Source organism: Passer montanus, unplaced genomic scaffold (genome assembly GCF_014805655.1).
Source record: "Passer montanus isolate IOZ18808 unplaced genomic scaffold, ASM1480565v1 scaffold250, whole genome shotgun sequence".
In the NCBI taxonomy this organism is placed as follows: Eukaryota; Metazoa; Chordata; class Aves; order Passeriformes; family Passeridae; genus Passer; species Passer montanus.
The window spans coordinates 15,112-33,202 of record NW_024367150.1 but is presented as its reverse complement, the minus strand read 5'-3'; the positions used below and the strand labels follow the sequence as shown (position 1 = coordinate 33,202).

General features: G+C 61.0%; 1 protein-coding gene across 1 annotated transcript; it reads right to left on the bottom strand.

Annotated features, from left to right (window-relative positions):
• Window positions 1-1,570: 1,570 nt before the first annotated feature.
• LOC120503399 (periaxin-like) lies at window positions 1,571-13,778 on the bottom strand. The gene is made up of 3 exons (XM_039711872.1): window positions 13,758-13,778; window positions 12,272-12,374; window positions 1,571-2,455 (listed from the first exon to the last, which is right to left on the bottom strand). Exons 1-3 carry the CDS (start codon window positions 13,776-13,778, stop codon window positions 2,340-2,342), a joined length of 240 nt encoding a protein of 79 aa, XP_039567806.1. The 3' UTR covers window positions 1,571-2,339.
• Between the last annotated feature and the right edge of the window lie 4,313 nt (window positions 13,779-18,091).

Here is an 18,091-nt window from a genome sequence, read left to right as displayed (position 1 = left end):
GGGAAAAAAGGGGGGGGAAAAAAGGGGGGAAAAAGGCCGTGCCCTTTGTGCCCCAAAACTCCTGGAGCGCCGCAGGTGTCTGGCCGGAGTCCTGGGAATGTTTCCCAAGGTCTCCTCCTTCCTGCACCTGGAGAAGTGGCGGCTGGTGTGGAAAATGAGGCTGGGGGGCCGGAGCGGCCGCGGCTGCCGCCGTCACCTGCTGGGCCAGCCCAGGGGACGCTTCTGGGGACAGGGAATCGGCGCTGGGATTTGTAGGACCTACAGAAAGGTTCCTGGGAATACCCAGGGAATGCTCTGCCCGCAGGGACATCCAAGCTCCCCGAGCGAATCCTGGGTTTGGGATGAGGGAAAACACCCCCACAGGCTCCTTCCCACCGGGAACACCCCAAAATCCCGGATTTTGGCTGCTCCAAAGCCAGGAAAGGGCTGGGAGAGGCGCAGGCCTTCCCAGCCTGAGCTTCCCATGAAACACAAATCCCAGGAAAACCCAAAACGGGAGGGAAGAGCGGCCAAAGGGCGAGGAGAACTCGCGGGAAGGGGGAGGAAAAGGCGGAATCGCCACCTCGGGATTTGGGAGAGGAGAGGGGAGCGAGATAAGAGCCGTGACATCCTGAGCAGGAGCGGAAAATCCCGCGGGATCCGGCGCTCAAGGGGAGGAAACGCTTCCCTGCCTGGCAGGAAGCGCCGAGGAGAGAATTCCCAGCCGGATCCAGAGGTTCCGGAGGGGGAGGCGCTGCCGGGGGTCACGGCAGCACCGGGAGGGATTTTCCTGCTCTCCAGCCCTTCTTCAGGGCTCGGGTGAGGCCTGGCTGGAATTCCAGCCCTGGGAATGCGCATCCAGCGATTCCAGAGGTGCTGGGAAGAGAAACGGGATGCTGGCAGGAGGAGATTCTCCTCCTGGGAACGGGAGGGAGAAGATTCCGGAGTTTTTCATCGGCCCCAAGAAATTAAATTGGCACAGGGAATGAATTGTGCCAGAGATCCGGGAGGTTTGCAGCCGGCAGGATCCCAGCCCCGGCATTCCCGAGGATCCTGGGATTCATGTTCCCATCCCAACCCTCAAATCCCAAAGGATCCTGGGTTTTGGAATTCTGTTCCAATCCCAACCCTGACATTCCCGAGGATTCTGGGTTTTGGAATTCTTGTTCCACATCCCAACCCTCACATTCCCAAGGATCCTGGATCCTGGGATTCTTGTTCCCATCTCAACCCTGACATTCTCAAGAATCCAGGAATCCTCGTTCCATCCCAAACCTCACATTCTCAAGGCTCCTGGAATTCTTGTTCCAATCCCAACCTTCACATTCCTGAGGATTCTGGGATTCTTGTTCCAATCCCAGTCCTCACAATCCCAAAGGATCCTGGATCCTGGGATTCTTGTTCCCATCCCAATCCTCACAATCCCAAAGGATCCTGGAATTCTTGTTCCAATCCCAACCCTCACGTTCCTGAGGATTCTGGGATTCTTGTTCCAATCCCAGTCCTCAGGAGCGTTTCCAGAAAAAGCAGAGTGGAGGCAGGAATGCCAGCCCTTCCTCACATTTTTTCCAGAAAATCCCCGAGGAAAAAGCCCCAAACCAGCCCCAGTTTTTCTGGGAAAACAAAGCTCATCCACAGATCCGGAAACATCGTCACCTCCCGCTGCCGTCCCACCGTGCCCTGAGGATCCGGTGACACCAGGGAGAGCTCCGGGATCTCCCATCCCAACGGGATCCCCCAGGGATCCTCCCAAGGACCGGGAAGGACCCCGCAGTCGCTTTTCCAGCCGGGATCGCCCCGAGGCCGCGGCCGGGCCGGGAAGGGCCGCGGGCGTTTCCTGCGCGAGGGAGCGAGCGGCCGGCGGCGCTTCCGGCCATTCTTGCCGCTCCCGGAGCGTTTCCAGAAAAAGCAGAGTGATCCAGGCCTGGAAGCTGAAATCATTCCCCAAAAAAGGCAGGAATGCCAGCCCTTCCCAAGGGATGAGGCGGGAGCCAGCCCAGACCCCGAACTCCGCTTTTGGGGTTTTTGGTGCCCGGCGCTGTGCCCGAACCCATTGGGATCTCCTGGTTCTTCTAATCCCAGCGTGAAAATCCCACTGGAATTTGGGATGGGATTCCCAGGGAAGTGTTGGGGTCCCCGTCCCTGGAGGTGTCCCCAGAATTCCTGGGTGTGGCACTCAGGGCTCTGGGCTGGGGACCGGGCACGGGTCCGGGGGCTTGGTGACCTTGGGGGGTTTTTCCACCGTAAATAATTCTGGGATCTGGGGTTCTGGAATTCTGAGGTTCTGGGGGTTTGGATTGTGGGATTCTGGACTGTGGGAATGTGGGATTTTGGATTCTGAGATTCTGGGATTGTGGGGTTCAGGCATTTTGGGATTCTGGGGGTTTGGGTTCTGGGATTCTCAAATCTAGAGTTCTGGGATTGCGAGTTTCTGGGATATGGATTGTGGGGTTCTGGGGTTCTGGAACCTGGGATTCTGGGATTGTGGGAATATGGGATTTTGGATTCTGATATTCTAGGATTCTAGGATTCAGAAATCCTGGGTTCTGGGATTTGGGGATTCTGGGATTCTCACATTCTGAGATCCTGGATTCTGGGATTTGGGGATTTTGGGATTTGGGGATTCTGAGTTCTGGGATTCTCACATTCTGGGATTCTGAGTTCTGGCATTCTGGGATTCTATGATCCTGGATTTTGGGCTTTGGGGATTCTGGGGTTCTGGGATTCTGGAGTCCTAGGGCTCGGGATTCTGGGATTCAGAAATCCCAGATTCTGGGATTCGGGGATTCTGGGTTCTGGGATTCTGGAGTTTTAGGACTGGGGATTCTGGGATTCTGAAATCCTGGATTCTGGGATTTGGGGATTCTGGGATTCCCAGAAAGTGCCCCCCACAGCACCATCCCCTCCCAGCAGGGCTTGTGCAGGACCGTGACCCCCAGCCCCACTGTGGGGTGCAGGGGACACCTGTGGGGTACAGGGGACATGCATGGGGTGCAGGAGACACCTGTGGGGTGCAGGGGACACCCGTGGGGTGCAGGGACACCTGTGGGGTGCAGGGGACACCTGTGGGGTACAGGGGACACCTGTGGGGTGCAGGGGACACCTGTGGGGTGCAGGGGACACCCGTGGGGTGCAGGGGACACCCGTGGGGTGCAGGGGACATCTTTGGGGTGCAGGGGACACCTGTGGGGTGCAGGGGACACCTGTGGGGTGCAGGGACACCCGTGGGGTGCCCTCCCGGGGCCCGGCCCTGCCCGCTCTGCCCTGCCACCCCCGTTTGTCCCCGAGTCACGCGCCAGGGCCACCCCGGTGTCACCGAGCCGCCGGGGCCTCAATATTTGATGAGAGAGGAAGCGGCCGCTCCCTGCTCGGGTTACCCGGCAGCGCGTCCCTGCTGTCCCCAGCGCCAGCCGGGCCGCCTGGCACGGCCACCTGCTGCCACCCGCTGCCACCAGGCCTGGCATGGCCACACGCTGTCACCCAGCCTGGCACCGCCACACACTGTCACCCTCTGTCAGCCACTGCCACTACTGCCACCAGACCTGGCCAGTGCCACCCTCTGTCACCCACCGACACCCACAGCTACTCTCTGTCACCTGCTGCCACCACCGCCCCCCGACCCAGCCAGTGCCACCCTCTGAGAGCCACTGCCACTCTCTGTCACCTGCTGACACCCGCTGCCACCAGACCTGGCAAGGCCACACACTACCACCCACTGTCACCTCTGTCAGCCACTGCCACCACTGCCACCCTCTGCCACACGATCTGGCCAGTGCCACCCTCTGACAGCCACTGCCACTCTCTGTCACCTGCTGACACCCACTGCCACCTGGTCTGGCCACTGCCACCCTCTGCCACCAGCTGCCACCAGTCCTGGCACCCACTGCCACCCTCTGCCATTCACTGCCACCTGGTCTGGCCAGTGCTACCCTCTGTCACTCGCTGTCACCTTCTGCAACCACTGCCACCAGGCCTGGCACCCACTGCCACTCACTGCCACCATTGCCACCAGGCCTGGCCAGTGCCACCCTCTGTCACTTGCTGCCACCCTCTGTCCCCAGGCCTGGATGGTGCCACCCTCTGCCACCCTTTGTCACTTGCTGTCACCCTCTGCAACCACCGCCACCAGGCCTGGCACCCACTGCCACTGCTGCCACCCGCTGTCACCCACTGCCACCAGATGCCACCCTGTGCCACATTGTGCCACCAGCTGCCACCCGGCCCGACAGCCACCAGTGCCACCCGCTGCCACCAGTGCCACCCGCTGCCACCGCCGTGCCCTGCCCGCGCTGCGGGGCTGGCACCGGGGTGGCACCGCCGCCCCCGAGCCGTGCCCGTTGTCACAGTGACAGCGGTGACAGCGGTGACAGAGCCGCGCTGCAGCGGGAGTGGGATGGTGGCAATTTACTCTTTGTGCTCCTTTTAGCTGCGGCCGCCCGCTCCCGCTCCCGCTGCCGCTGCCGCTCCGCGCCGGGGGGGCCGAGCGGGGATGGGGATTCGGGATTTGGGGAGTTAGAGGATTCAGGGATTCGGGGATTTGGGGGTTCAGGGATTCAGAGGATTCAGGGGATTCGGGGATTCAGAGGTTCAGGGATCGAGGGAGTCAGGGATTCAGGTATTTGAGAATTTGGGGGTTCAGGGAATTCGGGGATTCAGGGATTCAGAGGATTCAGGGGATTCGGGGATTCAGAGGTTCAGGGATCGAGGGAGTCAGGGATTCAGGTATTTGAGAATTTGGGGGTTCAGGGAATTCGGGGATTCAGGGATTCAGAGGATTCAGGGGATTCGGGGATTCAGAGGTTCAGGGATCGAGGGAGTCAGGGATTCAGGTATTTGAGAATTTGGGGGTTCAGGGAATTCGGGGATTCAGGGATTCAGAGGATTCGGGTATTCAGGGGTTCAGGGATTGAGGGAGTCAGGGATTCAGGGAATTCGGGGATTTGGGGATTGGGGGATTCAGGGATTCAGGGGTTCAGGAATTCAGGAATTCGGGGGTTCAGGGATTCAGAGGATTCAGGGGATTCGGGGATTCAGAGGTTCAGGGATCGAGGGAGTCAGGGATTCAGGTATTTGAGAATTTGGGGGTTCAGGGAATTCGGGGATTCAGGGATTCAGGGGATTTGGGTATTCAGGGGTTCAGGGATTGAGGGAGTCAGGGATTCAGGGAATTCGGGGATTTGGGGATTGGGGGATTCAGGGATTCAGGGGTTCGGGAATTCAGGAATTCGGGTATTCAGGGATTCAGAGGATTCAGGGGATTGGGGGATTCAGAGGATTCAGGGGATTCGGGGATTTGGGGATTCAGGGGATTGAGGGATTCGGGGGTTCAGTAATTCAGGGGTTCAGGGATTCAGAGGATTCGGGTATTCAGGGGTTCAGGGATTCAGAGGATTCAGGGGATTTGGGTATTCAGGGGTTCAGGGATTGAGGGAGTCAGGGATTCAGGGAATTCGGGGATTTGGGGATTGGGGGATTCAGGGATTCAGGGGTTCAGGAATTCAGGAATTCGGGTATTCAGGGATTCAGAGGATTCAGGGGATTCGGGGATTCAGGGATTGAGAGAGTCAGGGATTCAGAGGATTCGGGGATTCAGGGGAGTCAGGGATTGAGGGATTCAGGGAATTCAGGGAACTGGGGGATTCAGGGAAGTCAGGGGATTCAGGGAATTTGGGAGGTCAGGGAATTCAGGGGATTCAGGGATTGAGGGATTAGGAGGATTCAGGGAATTTGGGGAATTGGAGAATTCGGAGACGTCAGGGGATTCAAGGGTTCAGGGATTCAGGGAATTTGGGGAGTCAGGGGTTCAGGGGAGCAGGGATTCAGGAAGTCAGGGAATTCAGGGCATTCAGGGAATTTGGGGGTTCAGGGGAGTCAGGGATTGAGGGATTAGGAGGATTCGGGGAATTTGGGGAATTGGGGGATTCAGGGAAGTCAGGGGATTCAGGGGTTTGGGGATTCAGGGGAGCCAGGGATTCAGGAAGTCAGGGAATTCAGGGCATTCAGGGATTCAGGGAATTTGGGGATTCAGGGGAGTCAGGGATTGAGGGATTCAGGGAATTCAGGGAACTGGGGGATTCAGGGAAGTCAGGGGATTCAGGGGTTTGGGGATTCAGGGGAGCCAGGGATTCAGGGAATTCGGGAAGTCAGTGAATTCAGGGCATTTGGGGATTATGGGAATTTGGGGATTCAGGGGAGTCAGAGGATTCAGGGAATTTGGGGATTGATGGGAATCAGGGATTCAGAGGAGTCAGAGGATCTGGGGATTCAGGGATTTGGGAATTCCACCCCACGGGTCCCCACTGCATCCCACAGCTCCTCGTGGTCCCGGAGCCCTGGGAGGAGCTGGAGCAGCAATCCCACCGGGCATGGAGCAGGAGGAGGTGGGATGGGATCCTCTCCCCGTGCTCCAGCTCCCAGGGGATTCAGGGATTCAGGAATTGGGGCATTGAGGGGAGTCAGGGGATTTGGGAGATTATGGGGATTCAGGGAATTCAGGGAATTTGGGGAATTCAGAGATTATGGGAAGTCAGGGGAGTCAGGGAATTTGGGGAATTCAGAGATTCAGGGGAGTCAGGGGATTCGGGGATTGAGGGAATTCAGAGAATTCAGGGAATTGGGGGATTCAGGGAAGTCAGGGAATTGCACCCCACAGTTCCCACTGAACCCCACAGCTCCAGCTGGGAAGAGCTGGAGCAGCACAGAGCAGGAAGAGAGCAGGATCCTGTCCCCATTCCCTGGCTCTGCTCACCCCAATTCCCAATTTTCCTCACCTCCCGTGCAAAGAGCGCCCGGAGCGCTCCAAGGACCCTCCACCCACGGCTTTTCCCTGGAAAATCCGGGAGCAGCCCCACTGCACACGAATCCCTGAGCTCCACCCCAAATCCATCACGGCCAGAGAGGGGAAGGGGAGAGCAGAATTCCCCTCTGGAATGTGGGAGAGGGGAAGGGGAGATGAGAATTCCCCTCTGGAATGCAGGAGAGGGGAAGGGGAGAACAGAATTCCCCTCTGGAATATTGGGAGAGGGGAAGGGGAGATCAGAATTTCCCTCTGGAATATTGGGAGAGGGGAAGGAGAGATGAGAATTCCCCTCTGGAATATTGGGAGAGGGGAAGGGGAGATCAGAATTTCCCTCTGGAATACTGGGAGAGGGGAAAAGGGAGACCAGAATTCCCCTCTGGAATGAAGGGGAGGGGAAGGGGAGAACAGAATTCCCCTCTGGAATATTGGGAGAGGGGAAGGGGAGCCCAAGCTGCTCCCTGGAATGCAGGAGAAGAGAAGGGGAGCCTGGAACATGGAGAGATGGGAAAGGGAGCCCAGGTTTTCCCCTGGAACACTGAGAGAGGGAGGAAGGGAAGCCCGGGATGCTTCCCTGGAATACAGGAGGGGGAAGGGGAGCTCAGGCAGCCCCCCTGGAACATGGAAAGAGCCCGGGCTGCATCCCTGGAACACTGGGAGATGGGAAAAGGAGCCTGGGCTGCATCCCTGGAACAGCGTGAGATAGAAAAGGGAAGCCCAGGCTGCTTCCCTGGAACACTGAGAGATGGGAAAAGGAGCTTGGGTTGCTTCCCTGAAAACTGTGAGAGGAGAGGGGGAGTCCAAGCTGCTCCCTTGGAACACTGGGAGAGGGAAAAGGAGCCCAGGCTGCTCCCTGGAACGTGGAAAGAGCCCAGGCTGCTCCCTGGAGCATGGAAAGAGCCCAGGCTGCTCCCTGGAACAGTGAGGGAGGAGAAGAGGAAGCCCAGGCTGCTCCCTGGAACATGAGAGGGAAAGGGCAGCTCAGGCTGTTCCCTTGGGATGCAGGAGAGGGGGAAGAGGAGCCTGGAACGCCGAGAGAGGAAAGGGAAGCACAGGAGGAAGCCCAGGATGGCTCCTGGAACACTGGGAGAGGGAAAAGGAGCCTGAGCTGCATCCCTGCAACACAGAGAGGGAAAAGGAGCCCAGGATGGCTCCTGGAACATTGAGAGAGGGAAAAGGAGCCCAGGCTGCTTCCCTGGAACATGGAAAGAGCCCAGGCTGCTTCCCTGGAACACAGAGGGGAGAAAGGGGAGTTCAGGCTGTTCTTTGGGATACAGGAAGGAGGGGAAGAGGAGCCTGGAACAGTGAGAGAGGAAAGGGAAGCACAGGATGCATCCCTGGAAACTGTGAGAGCAGAGGGGGAGTCCAGGCTGCTCCCTGGAATACAGGAGGGATGGGAAAGGGAGCCCAGGCTGCTCCCTGGAACGCCGAGAGATGGGAAAGGGAGCCCAGGCTGCTCCCTGGAATGCAGGAGAGATGGGAAAGGGAGCCCAGGCTGCTCCCTGGAATACAGGAGAGGAGAAAGGGGAGCCACTGTGAGAGCAGAGGGGGAGTCCAGGCTGCTCCCTGGAATACAGGAGGGATGGGAAAGGGAGCCCAGGCTGCTCCCTGGAATACAGGAGAGGAGAAAGGGGAGCCTGGAACATGGAGAGATGGGAAAGGGAGCCCAGTTTTTATCCTGGAACACTGAGAGAGGGAGGAAGGGAAGCCCGGGATGCTTCCCTGGAATACAGGAGAGGGAAGGGGAGCTCAGGCAGCCCCCCTGGAACATGGAAAGAGCCCGGGCTGCATCCCTGGAACACTGGGAGAGGGGAAAGGAGCCCGGGCTGCATCCCTGGTACACTGGGAGAGGGAAAAAGGAGCCCGGGCTGCATCCCTGGAATGCGGGAGAGGAGAGGAGAGGGGGAGTCCAAAATTCTCCCCTGAAGGAGCCCGGGCTGCTCCCTGGAACACTGGGAGAGGGGAAAGGAGCCCGGGCTGCATCCCTGGTACACTGGGAGAGGGAAAAAGGAGCCCGGGCTGCATCCCTGTCCCGTTCCCGGGAAGGTGGGGGCAGTGCCCGGCTTTTCTCCCCTGGAATGATGAAAGATGGGGAAAAGGAGCCCGGGCTGCCTCCCTGGAATACAAGAGATGGGGAAAGGGAGCACGAGCTACATCCCTGGAATGCAGGAGAGGACAGGGGGAATCCAAAATTCTCCCCTGGAATGATGAAAAGGAGCCCGGGCTGCATCCCTGGAACACCGAGAGAGGGGAAAGGGAGCCCGGGCTGCATCCCTGGAATACAGGAGATGGGAAGAGGAGCCCGGGCTGCATCCCTGGAATGCCGGAGGGAGGAAGAGGAGCCCGGGCTGCCTCCCGGGATGCGGGAGGGAGGAAGAGCAGCCCGGCCGTGCCCCTCCCGCACTCGCGCTCCACACGTGCCTCGCCGCCCGCACGTGGTGCCGCGCGGGGGAGGCAGCGCTGGGAATTTTTAGGGGCTGGAAATCTCGGCAGAACGTTCCTAGCGTAGGGCTGCTCGGCTCTGCCAGCGCTCCAGAGCCGTTTTGGGGGGGATTCGGGCGGTTTTGGGTGGGTTTGTGTCCCCCTAAAGCACGAGCGAGAAGCCAAACACAGGCGGATGGGGCCAGAATTCCCCACAATATTGAGAATATTCAGGAATTACCCATGGGTTGGGCAAACACAGGCGGATGGGGCGGGGGGGTTCACGCCGGAATTCCCACAATATTGAGAATATTCAGGAATTACCCATGGGTTGGGATGTTTAGGGCTTTCAGGCTGCTCGGCAACGCCAAAAAAACCCAAAATAAGAGCGGTGCCCGATCCCTGGGAGTGCCCGAGGCCAGGCTGGAGCAACCCGGGAGAGTGAGAAGTGTCCAGGGATGGGGATGAGCTTTAAACTGCCTTCCAGCCAGAGCATTCCAGCATCATTTTCCGGGAATAAAAGACCCCTCCTCGGTGCCCTCTTTGCCCCTTGGGCCTGGCCCAGGGCGCCCGTGCAGGTGCGGGAAGCACAAAGAGCCCCCCGAGTTATGTAAGAGCAGCTGTGAGCAGGAATTTCGGGAATCTGCTGCCTCCATCACCCACAGGACAGGAGGACAGAAGTTTTTAGGGAAGTTTATCCAGGGAAAACCCAGCGGGGACCTGCACCTGCTCAGCTCCGGAGTCTCCTTCCTCAGAGCCGGGCTGGCAGGAGCAGAGAGGGGTAAATTCATTTTTCCCGAGACATCGGGGGGCAAATCCACCAGCGGAGGCCCAGAAACGGAACAGAGCCCCACAAACGCCACAAATCCCATAAAATCCCTGCTCGGGGCTGCCCTGCACCCCCCGAGGGCCGGGAGCAGCTCCTGACCCAGCCGGGCCGGGCAGAACTCCCGGCGCAACTTCAGCTCCCGCACCAAAAATCGGATTTTTCAGGGGGGACCCACCCCGTCCTGCCCGAACCGCAGCCGGGGCAGCCGCGAAACCAACAGCGGGCAAAAACCAGCCCCGCAAAACCACCGCAGGCCTGGGCCGGGAGCCCCCCCGCCCCCCAAACTCTGCCGCCGCCGCCGCCTCCCGTTCCCGGGAGCAATCCGCCCCCGGCACCGCCGGCCCCGAGCACGCCCCGATCGCCGCTTTTCCCCCCCAAAAACGCCGCCGAAACCGCTGCCCACGCGCCCCCGCCCCGCGGGCTCGGCCCCCGCCGCCGGCAGCGGGGCTCGGTTTTAGGAGTTGTCATGGCAACGGCCAGCCCGGTGCGCGCGGAAGGGGCGGGCGCACGGAAAACTTCGGCGGCTCCGCGGGGGTCCCGGTACCCCCCATCCCGGACCCACCACCCCGGTTCTCGGGGTCTCCCGGTACCCCCCGCCCCGCCGGGTTCTCCCCACACCCCGGGATGAACCGCGGGGGTCGGGGGGCAGCGCCGCTCCCTCCTCGGTGCCCCCCGAGCCCCCCGGTGAGCCCGGGGGTCGGCAGCGGCACCGCCCCGGCCGCTCCGGGGGCACCGGAGCTGCTGCCCCGCGCTCCGGGGGCACCGGGAGCCGCTGCCCCGCTCTCCGGGGGCACCGGGAGCCGCTGCCCCGCGCGCGGGGGGCGGCCGGACCCCCCCGGCCGGCCCGGGGCCGTTACCTGGCTCGGTGTCCCGGTGTCCCTGTCGCTGCTGGCGCCGGATCCCGCAGGAAACTCCCGGCCCCGGCGGCTCCGCTCGGCCCCTTTCCTGCCAGGAAGGGACACCCGGGCCCGAGGCCACCGCCCCCGGGCGCGTCCTGCCCGGCCCGGGGACAGCGGGGACAGGGGCACTGACCGGGGCTCACGGGGGACAGGGGGACAGCCCAGGGGGACAGCTCGGGGCGCCCTCCGGCCGCGGGGAACCCCAGTAGCGATGGGGCACAGGGGGCACAGGCGACTGCGGGTGACAGGGGGGGTGTGGCATGTCCAGCTCTGGGGTCAGTGCCCGGCTCCTGGAGCAGTGCCAGTTCTGGGGTCAGTGCCCGCTGTGGGGTCAGTGCCTGTCTTTGGGGGCAGTGCCCGGTTTGGGTTCAGTGCCTGGCTTTGGGGACAGTGTCTGTCTTTGGGGGCAGTGCCCGGTTTGGGGACAGTGCCTGGTTTGGGGACAGTGTCTGGTTTAGGGGCAGTGCCAGCTCTGGGGTCTCTGGGGCCAGTGCCACCTGTGGGGTCAGTGCCTGGTTTAGGGGCAGTGCCCGTCTTTGGGGTCAGTGCCAGCTCTGGGGTCAGTGCCCGCTGTGGGGTCTCTGGGGTCAGTGCCAGCTGTGGGGGCAGTGCCCGGCTTTGGGGGCAGTGTCTGTCTTTGGGGGCAGTGCCTGGTTTGGGACAGTGTCTGGTTTAGGGGCAGTGCCAGCTCTGGGGTCTCTGGGGCCAGTGCCACCTGTGGGGTCAGTGCCTGGTTTAGGGGTCTCTGGGGGCAGTGCCCGGCTTTGGGGGCAGTGTCTGTCTTTGGGGTCAGTGCCAGCTGTGGGGGCAGTGCCCGTTGTGGGGTCAGTGCCTGGTTTGAGGACAGTGCCAGCTGTGGGGGCACTGTCTGGTTTAGGGGCAGTGCCTGTCTTTGGGGTCAGTGCCATCTTTGGTGGCAGTGCCCGCTGTGGTGGCAGTGCAGTGCCTGGTTTAGGGGCAGTGCCCGTCTTTGGGGTCAGTGCCAGCTCTGGGGTCAGTGCCCGCTGTGGGGTCTCTGGGGTCAGTGCCAGCTCTGGGGGCAGTGTCTAGTTTAGGGGCAGTGCCAGCTGTGGGGGCAGTGCCCGGCTTTGGGGTCAGTGTCTGTCTTTGGGGTCAGTTCCCGCTGTGGTGGCAGTGCCAGCTCTGGGGTCTCTGGGGGCAGTGTCCGTCTTTGGGGTCAGTGCCTGGTTTGGGGACAGTGCCAGCTGTGGGGGCACTGTCTGGTTTAGGGGCAGTGCCTGTCTTTGGGGTCAGTGCCAGCTGTGGGGGCAGTGCCCGTTGTGGGGTCAGTGCCTGGTTTGAGGACAGTGCCAGCTGTGGGGGCACTGTCTGGTTTAGGGGCAGTGCCTGTCTTTGGGGTCAGTGCCATCTTTGGTGGCAGTGCCCGCTGTGGTGGCAGTGCCAGCTCTGGGGTCTCTGGGGTCAGTGCCAGCTGTGGTGGCAGTGCCAGCTCTGGGGTCTCTGGGGTCAGTGCCAGCTGTGGTGGCAATGCCCGCTGTAGGGTCAGTGCCAGCTCTGGGGTCTCTGGGGTCAGTGCCAGCTGTGGTGGCAATGCCCGCTGTAGGGTCAGTGCCAGCTCTGGGGTCTCTGGGGTCAGTGCCAGCTGTGGTGGCAATGCCCGCTGTAGGGTCAGTGCCAGCTCTGGGGTCTCTGGGGTCAGTGCCAGCTGTGGTGGCAATGCCCGCTGTAGGGTCAGTGCCAGCTCTGGGGTCTCTGGGGGCAGTGTCCGTCTTTGGGGTCAGTGCCTGGTTTGGGGACAGTGCCAGCTGTGGGGGCACTGTCTGGTTTAGGGGCAGTGCCTGTCTTTGGGGTCAGTGCCATCTTTGGTGGCAGTGCCCGCTGTGGTGGCAGTGCCAGCTCTGGGGTCTCTGGGGTCAGTGCCAGCTGTGGTGGCAATGCCCGCTGTAGGGTCAGTGCCAGCTCTGGGGTCTCTGGGGTCAGTGCCCGCTGCGGTGGCAGTGCCCGCTGCGGGCTCACCCCAGCCCGGCCGCGCTGCCCGGCCCTATCGGGAGCGCAGGAAACACCTTGGCGGGGCCGGGATTGTCCCTTCCTGCGGGACCCGGGCGGGGACAGAGCGACACGGGGACAGGCGGTGCCCGGCCAGGCGCTCGCCGTGGCACTGCCGCGGCCAGGCGTCACCCCAGCCCGGCGGCGCTGCCCGGCCCTATCGGGAGCGCAGGAAACACCTTGGCGGGGCCGGGATTGTCCCTTCCTGCGGGACCCGGGCGGGGACAGAGCGACACGGGGACAGGCGGTGCCCGGCCAGGCGCTCGCCGTGGCACTGCCGCGGCCAGGCGTGGGTGGGGACACAATGGGCAGCGCCGGAGCTGGGCGGGCACAAGGGGACGTATGTCCCCATTCCTCCCACCCTGTCCCCATGTGTGTCCCCATTCCCCCCACCCTGTCCCCATGTGTGTCCCTGTCCCTGCTCTGTGTCCTCACCCCATCTCCTGTCCCCACGCGTGTCCCTGTCCCCCCACCCTGTCCCCACGCGTGCAGGAGCTCAGGCGTGTGACAAAGCCAGGCGTGTGGCAGTGCCAGCACAAGGGGACAAGGTCAGGGCCCGGGGCCAGCTGGCAGCGCGGTCACCCTCGGCGCGGGAGGAGGGACTCGCCCCTCCCGCACCGCCCCGCGCGTCCCCACGTCCCCTCCCCCTGTCCCCTGCGTGTCCCCATCCCCCTTTTCCTGTCCCACCTGGATGTCGCCATCCCCCTTTTCCTGTCCCTCCCCCCCCGGCTGTCCCCATCCCCCCCTTTTCCTGTCCCCATCCCCCCCTTTTCCTGCCCTCTCCGATGTCCCCAAGCCCTCCCTGCCCTCTCCTGTGTCCCCTCACCTCCTTTTCCTGCGCCCCCATGTGTCCTTGTCACCCCCCATGTGTCTCTGTCACTCCCCCGTGTCCCCATGTATGTCCCTCTCCCCCTCCCCATGTCCCCACGTGTGTCCCCATTCCCCCCACCCTGTCCCCACGTATGTCCCCATTCCTCCCACCCTGTCCCCATGTGTGTCCCCATTCCCCCCACCCTGTCCCCATGTGTGTCCCTGTCCCTGCTCTGTGTCCTCACCCCATCTCCTGTCCCCACGCGTGTCCCTGTCCCCCCACCCTGTCCCCACGCGTGCAGGAGCTCAGGCGTGTGACAAAGCCAGGCGTGTGGCAGTGCCACGTGCCAGTGCCCCCAAGTGCCACCCTCCCTCCTGCCCGACAATTGTCCCCGCTGTTGTCCCGGAGCTGTCCCGGGGCTCAGGGACAGAGGGGACACCCCCACCCTGGGACATCTGCAGCATTCCCGGGATCTGTGTCCCTTCCTCCCCTGTCCGTGTCACCGCTGTCACCCCCGGCTCGGGAGCAGCGCCCGGTTTGTCCCTTGGCCCGGTTGGGATCCGGAGGTTTCATTGGGATTGCGTTGGGATTTTTTACCTCGTGGAAGGGAAACGTCCCGGATTTCCTTCGGGAGAGCCAAGGAGGCGCCGGCCCCGCAGGCTGCCCTGTCCCCCACATCCCGGGACAGCTCCAGCGGCCCCATGGCACCGGGAACAAATCCCACTGGGATGGTGAGAACGGGCCGGACCCTCACATGGGAGTGGGATCGGGAATGGGATCAGGAACAGGACCAGGAGTGGGATCAGGAATAGGATTGGGAAATGAGGACTGGGATGAGGAATGGGACTGGGAGTGGGATCAGGAATGGGATCGGGAAATGAGGATTGGGATGGGAAATGGGACTGGGAATGGGATTGGGAAATGAGGACTGGGAGTGGGATCAGGAATGGGATCAGGAATGGAATCAGGAAATGAGGATTGGGATGAGAAATGGAATCAGGAAATGAGGATTGGGATCGGGAATGGGATTGGAAATGGGATCAGGAAACAAGGATTGGGATGGGGAATGGGATAATGGGAGTGGGATCGGGAATGGGATCGGGAAATGAGGATTGGGATCAGGAATGGGATTGGAAATGGGATCAGGAAACAAGGATTGGGATGGGGAATGGGATAATGGGAGTGGGATCGGGAATGGGATCGGGAAATGAGGATTGGGAGTGGGATTGGGAATGGGATCAGGAAATGAGGACTGGGATGGGGAATGGGATTGGGATCGGGAATGGGATCAGGAAATGATGACTGAGATGGGGAATGGGACTGGGAGTGGGATTGAGAATGGTATCAGGAACGGGATTGGGAATGGGATCCCTCTGGGCATCCCTCTGATCCCACTGATTGTCCCTCTGATCCCTCCTGGACCTTCCCTGGGCACAGACAGGGTGGCAGCTCCCAGGAAAATCCCCCTTCCATGCCTGTATCCCGAGTTTCCCGCTCTGGAGAATTCCAGGTGTTCCCTGGGCACCCGGCTGGGGAAGGGCTGGGAAGGATCCAGGCAGGATTTGGGAAAAACCCAGGCAGGGCCCAGGAAAGGTCTGGGCAGAGCCCAGGGAGGGTCCAGGTGGGATTTGGGGAAAATCCAGGCAGGATCTGGGCAGGATCTGAGCAGGATCCAGGAAAGATCCAGGCAGGGTCCAGACAGGATCCAGGCAGGACCTGGGCAGGGCCTGGGGCAGGATTTGGTCAGGATTCAGGAAAGATCCAGGCAGAGTCTAGCAAGGATCCAGGCAGGACCTGGGAAGGGCCTAGGACAGGATTTGGAAAAGATCCAGGCAGGGTTTGGGACAGGGTTTGGTCAGGATTCAGGAAAGATCCAGGCAGGATCCAGGACAGACCCAGGCAGGGTTTGGGACAGGATCCAGGACAGACCCAGGACCAGGAAAGATCCAGGCAGGGTCCAGACAGGATCCAGGCAGGACCTGGGCAGGGCCTAGGATAGGATTTGGAAAAGATCCAGGCAGGGTTTGGGACAGAGTTTGGTCAGGATTCAGGAAAGATCCAGGCAGAGTCTAGCAAGGATCCAGGCAGGACCTGGGAAGGGCCTAGGACAGGATTTGGAAAAGATCCAGGCAGGGTTTGGGACAGAGTTTGGTCAGGATTCAGGAAAGATCCAGGCAGGGTCTAGCAAGGATCCAGGCAGGACCTGGGAAGGGCCTAGGACAGGATTTGGAAAAGATCCAGGCAGGGTTTGGGACAGGGTTTGGTCAGGATTCAGGAAAGATCCAGGCAGGATCCAGGACAGACCCAGGCAGGGTTTGGGACAGGATCCAGGACAGATCCAGGACAGACCCAGGCAGGGTTTGGGACAGGATCCAGGACAGATCCAGGACAGATCCAGGAAGGGTTTGGGACAGGATCCAGGACAGACCCAAGCAGGGTTTGGTCAGGATCCAGGACAGGCCCAGGCAGGCTCAGCTCAGGTCTCACCGAGCCGAGCAGGGCTGGCCCAGGCTGTCCCCACCCCATGAGCAGGTGGCCCTCAGCAGGTGACACACACAGGGACAGAGCCCCTGTCCCTTCACAGCCACCCCACACTCTCCTGAATGCCGGGAATGCCAGGAAAAACCCATCCAGCCACACCCCTAAATCCCGGGATAGCTCCTCCGACTGGGATAACCCCATCCAGCTGCACTCCTAAATCCCGGGATAACCCCATCCCGCTGGGATAACCCCATCTAGTTGCTCCCTTAAATCCCAGGATAACCCCATCCTGCTGCACCCCTAAATCCCGGGATAACTCCTCCAACTAGGATAACCCCATCCACCTGCACTCCTAAATCCCAGGCCAACCCCATCCAGCTGGGCTAACCCCTTCCACCTGCACTCCTAAATCCTGGGACAACCCCATTCAGACCGGATAACCCCATCCACCTGCACCCCTAAATCCCGGGATAAACTCATCCACCTGTATCCCTAAATCCCGGGATAACCCCATCCACCTGCACCCCTAAATCCCGGGATAACCCCATTCACCTGCACGCCTAAATCCCGGGATAACCCCATCCACCTGCACCCCTAAATCCCGGGATAACCCCATCCAGCTGCTGCCCTGGGTCCCGGGCTGGATTTTAGGAAGAGGATTTTCCCCCCGGGGCCATGGTGACATTCCCAAAGCTGCCAGAGTTCCCGGTGGGATTTCAGGGTGTCTGTGCAGGGCCAGGAGTTGGATGCTGATCCCCTCAGGTGCTTCCAGCTCAGGATTTGCGTAATCCCGGGATTCTGCCCCAAAACGGGGAGGAGGGACCCGCCCAGCCGTGGATTTGCTGCCACCTAGAGCGGCAGCGGAGCTGGAACCTCGGGAAGCTCCGGGAATTCCAAGCCCCGCAGCCGGGCAGGAACAACCTCCCAGCGCCGGGAGCTGCGGGCGTGGAAAGCGGCTCTTCCCACAGGGGTTTGGGAATTCCGGCCGCCCCAAACCCCCGGCACAAGGGGGGCCGTGCCCGTCCCGGCCTTCCCTGGGCAAGGAAAACCTGGAATTGCCAAATCAGGAGAGAATCCGCCAAAAATCCCTCCGGGGAACGGGTGGGAATGGTCGGCCTGGGAGGCTCAGGGGGGTTTTAGCAGGATGGGAAAAGAGGGGAAAATTCTTCTCAGTACTGGGCAGTGAGGGCAGGAATTAAAACAAAACACGCCAAAACTTAAAAAAAAAAATAAAAATCCACCCCAAAACACCACCAGGAACACAAGAAATCAGCACAGGCACACAGAGAAATTGTGGGATATTAAAAATCCTTGGGAATATCGAAAATCCTGCTCGTGAAGGATTTAAGGGTGCAGCTGGATGGGGTTTATCCCAGGTGGATGGGGTTATCCCGGCTGGATGGGGTTATCCCGGGATTTAGGGGTACAGCTGGATGAGGTTTATCCCAGCTCGATGGGGTTATCCTGGGATTTAGTGGACAGCTGGATGGAGTTATCCCGGGATATAGGGGTGCGGCTGGATGGGTTTGTCCCGGGATTTAGGGGTGCAGCTGCATAGGGTTATCCCGGGATTTAGGGGTACAGGTGGCTGGAGTTATCCCGGGATTTAGAGTGCGGCTGGATGAGTTTACCCCGGGATTTAGGGGAGTGGCTGGAGGAGTTATGCCCGGATTTAGGGGTGTGGCTGAATGGGGTTTGTCCCGTTAGGATGGGGTTTATCCCATTTGGATGGGTTGGGATTTAGGGGTACAGCTGGCTGGAGTTATCCCGGGATTTAGGGTGCGGCTGGATGGGGTTATCCCGGCTGGATGAGTTTACCCCGGGATTTAGGGGAGTGGCTGGAAGAGTTATGCCCGGATTTAGGGGTG

Excerpts from the sequence above, each read along its gene's own strand:
- LOC120503399 (XM_039711872.1), bottom strand. The coding sequence starts at position 13,778 with ATGGGGGCGCAGGAAAAGGAG. Across the intron at positions 12,375-13,757 it reads TGGGGGCGCAGGAAAAGGAG|CTGGCACTGCCACCACAGCT; the intron begins GTGAGGGGACAC and ends GAGACCCCAGAG. Across the intron at positions 2,456-12,271 it reads GGCACTGACCCCAAAGACAG|AATCCCAGGTTCCAGAACCC; the intron begins GCACTGCCCCTA and ends CCACAATCCCAG.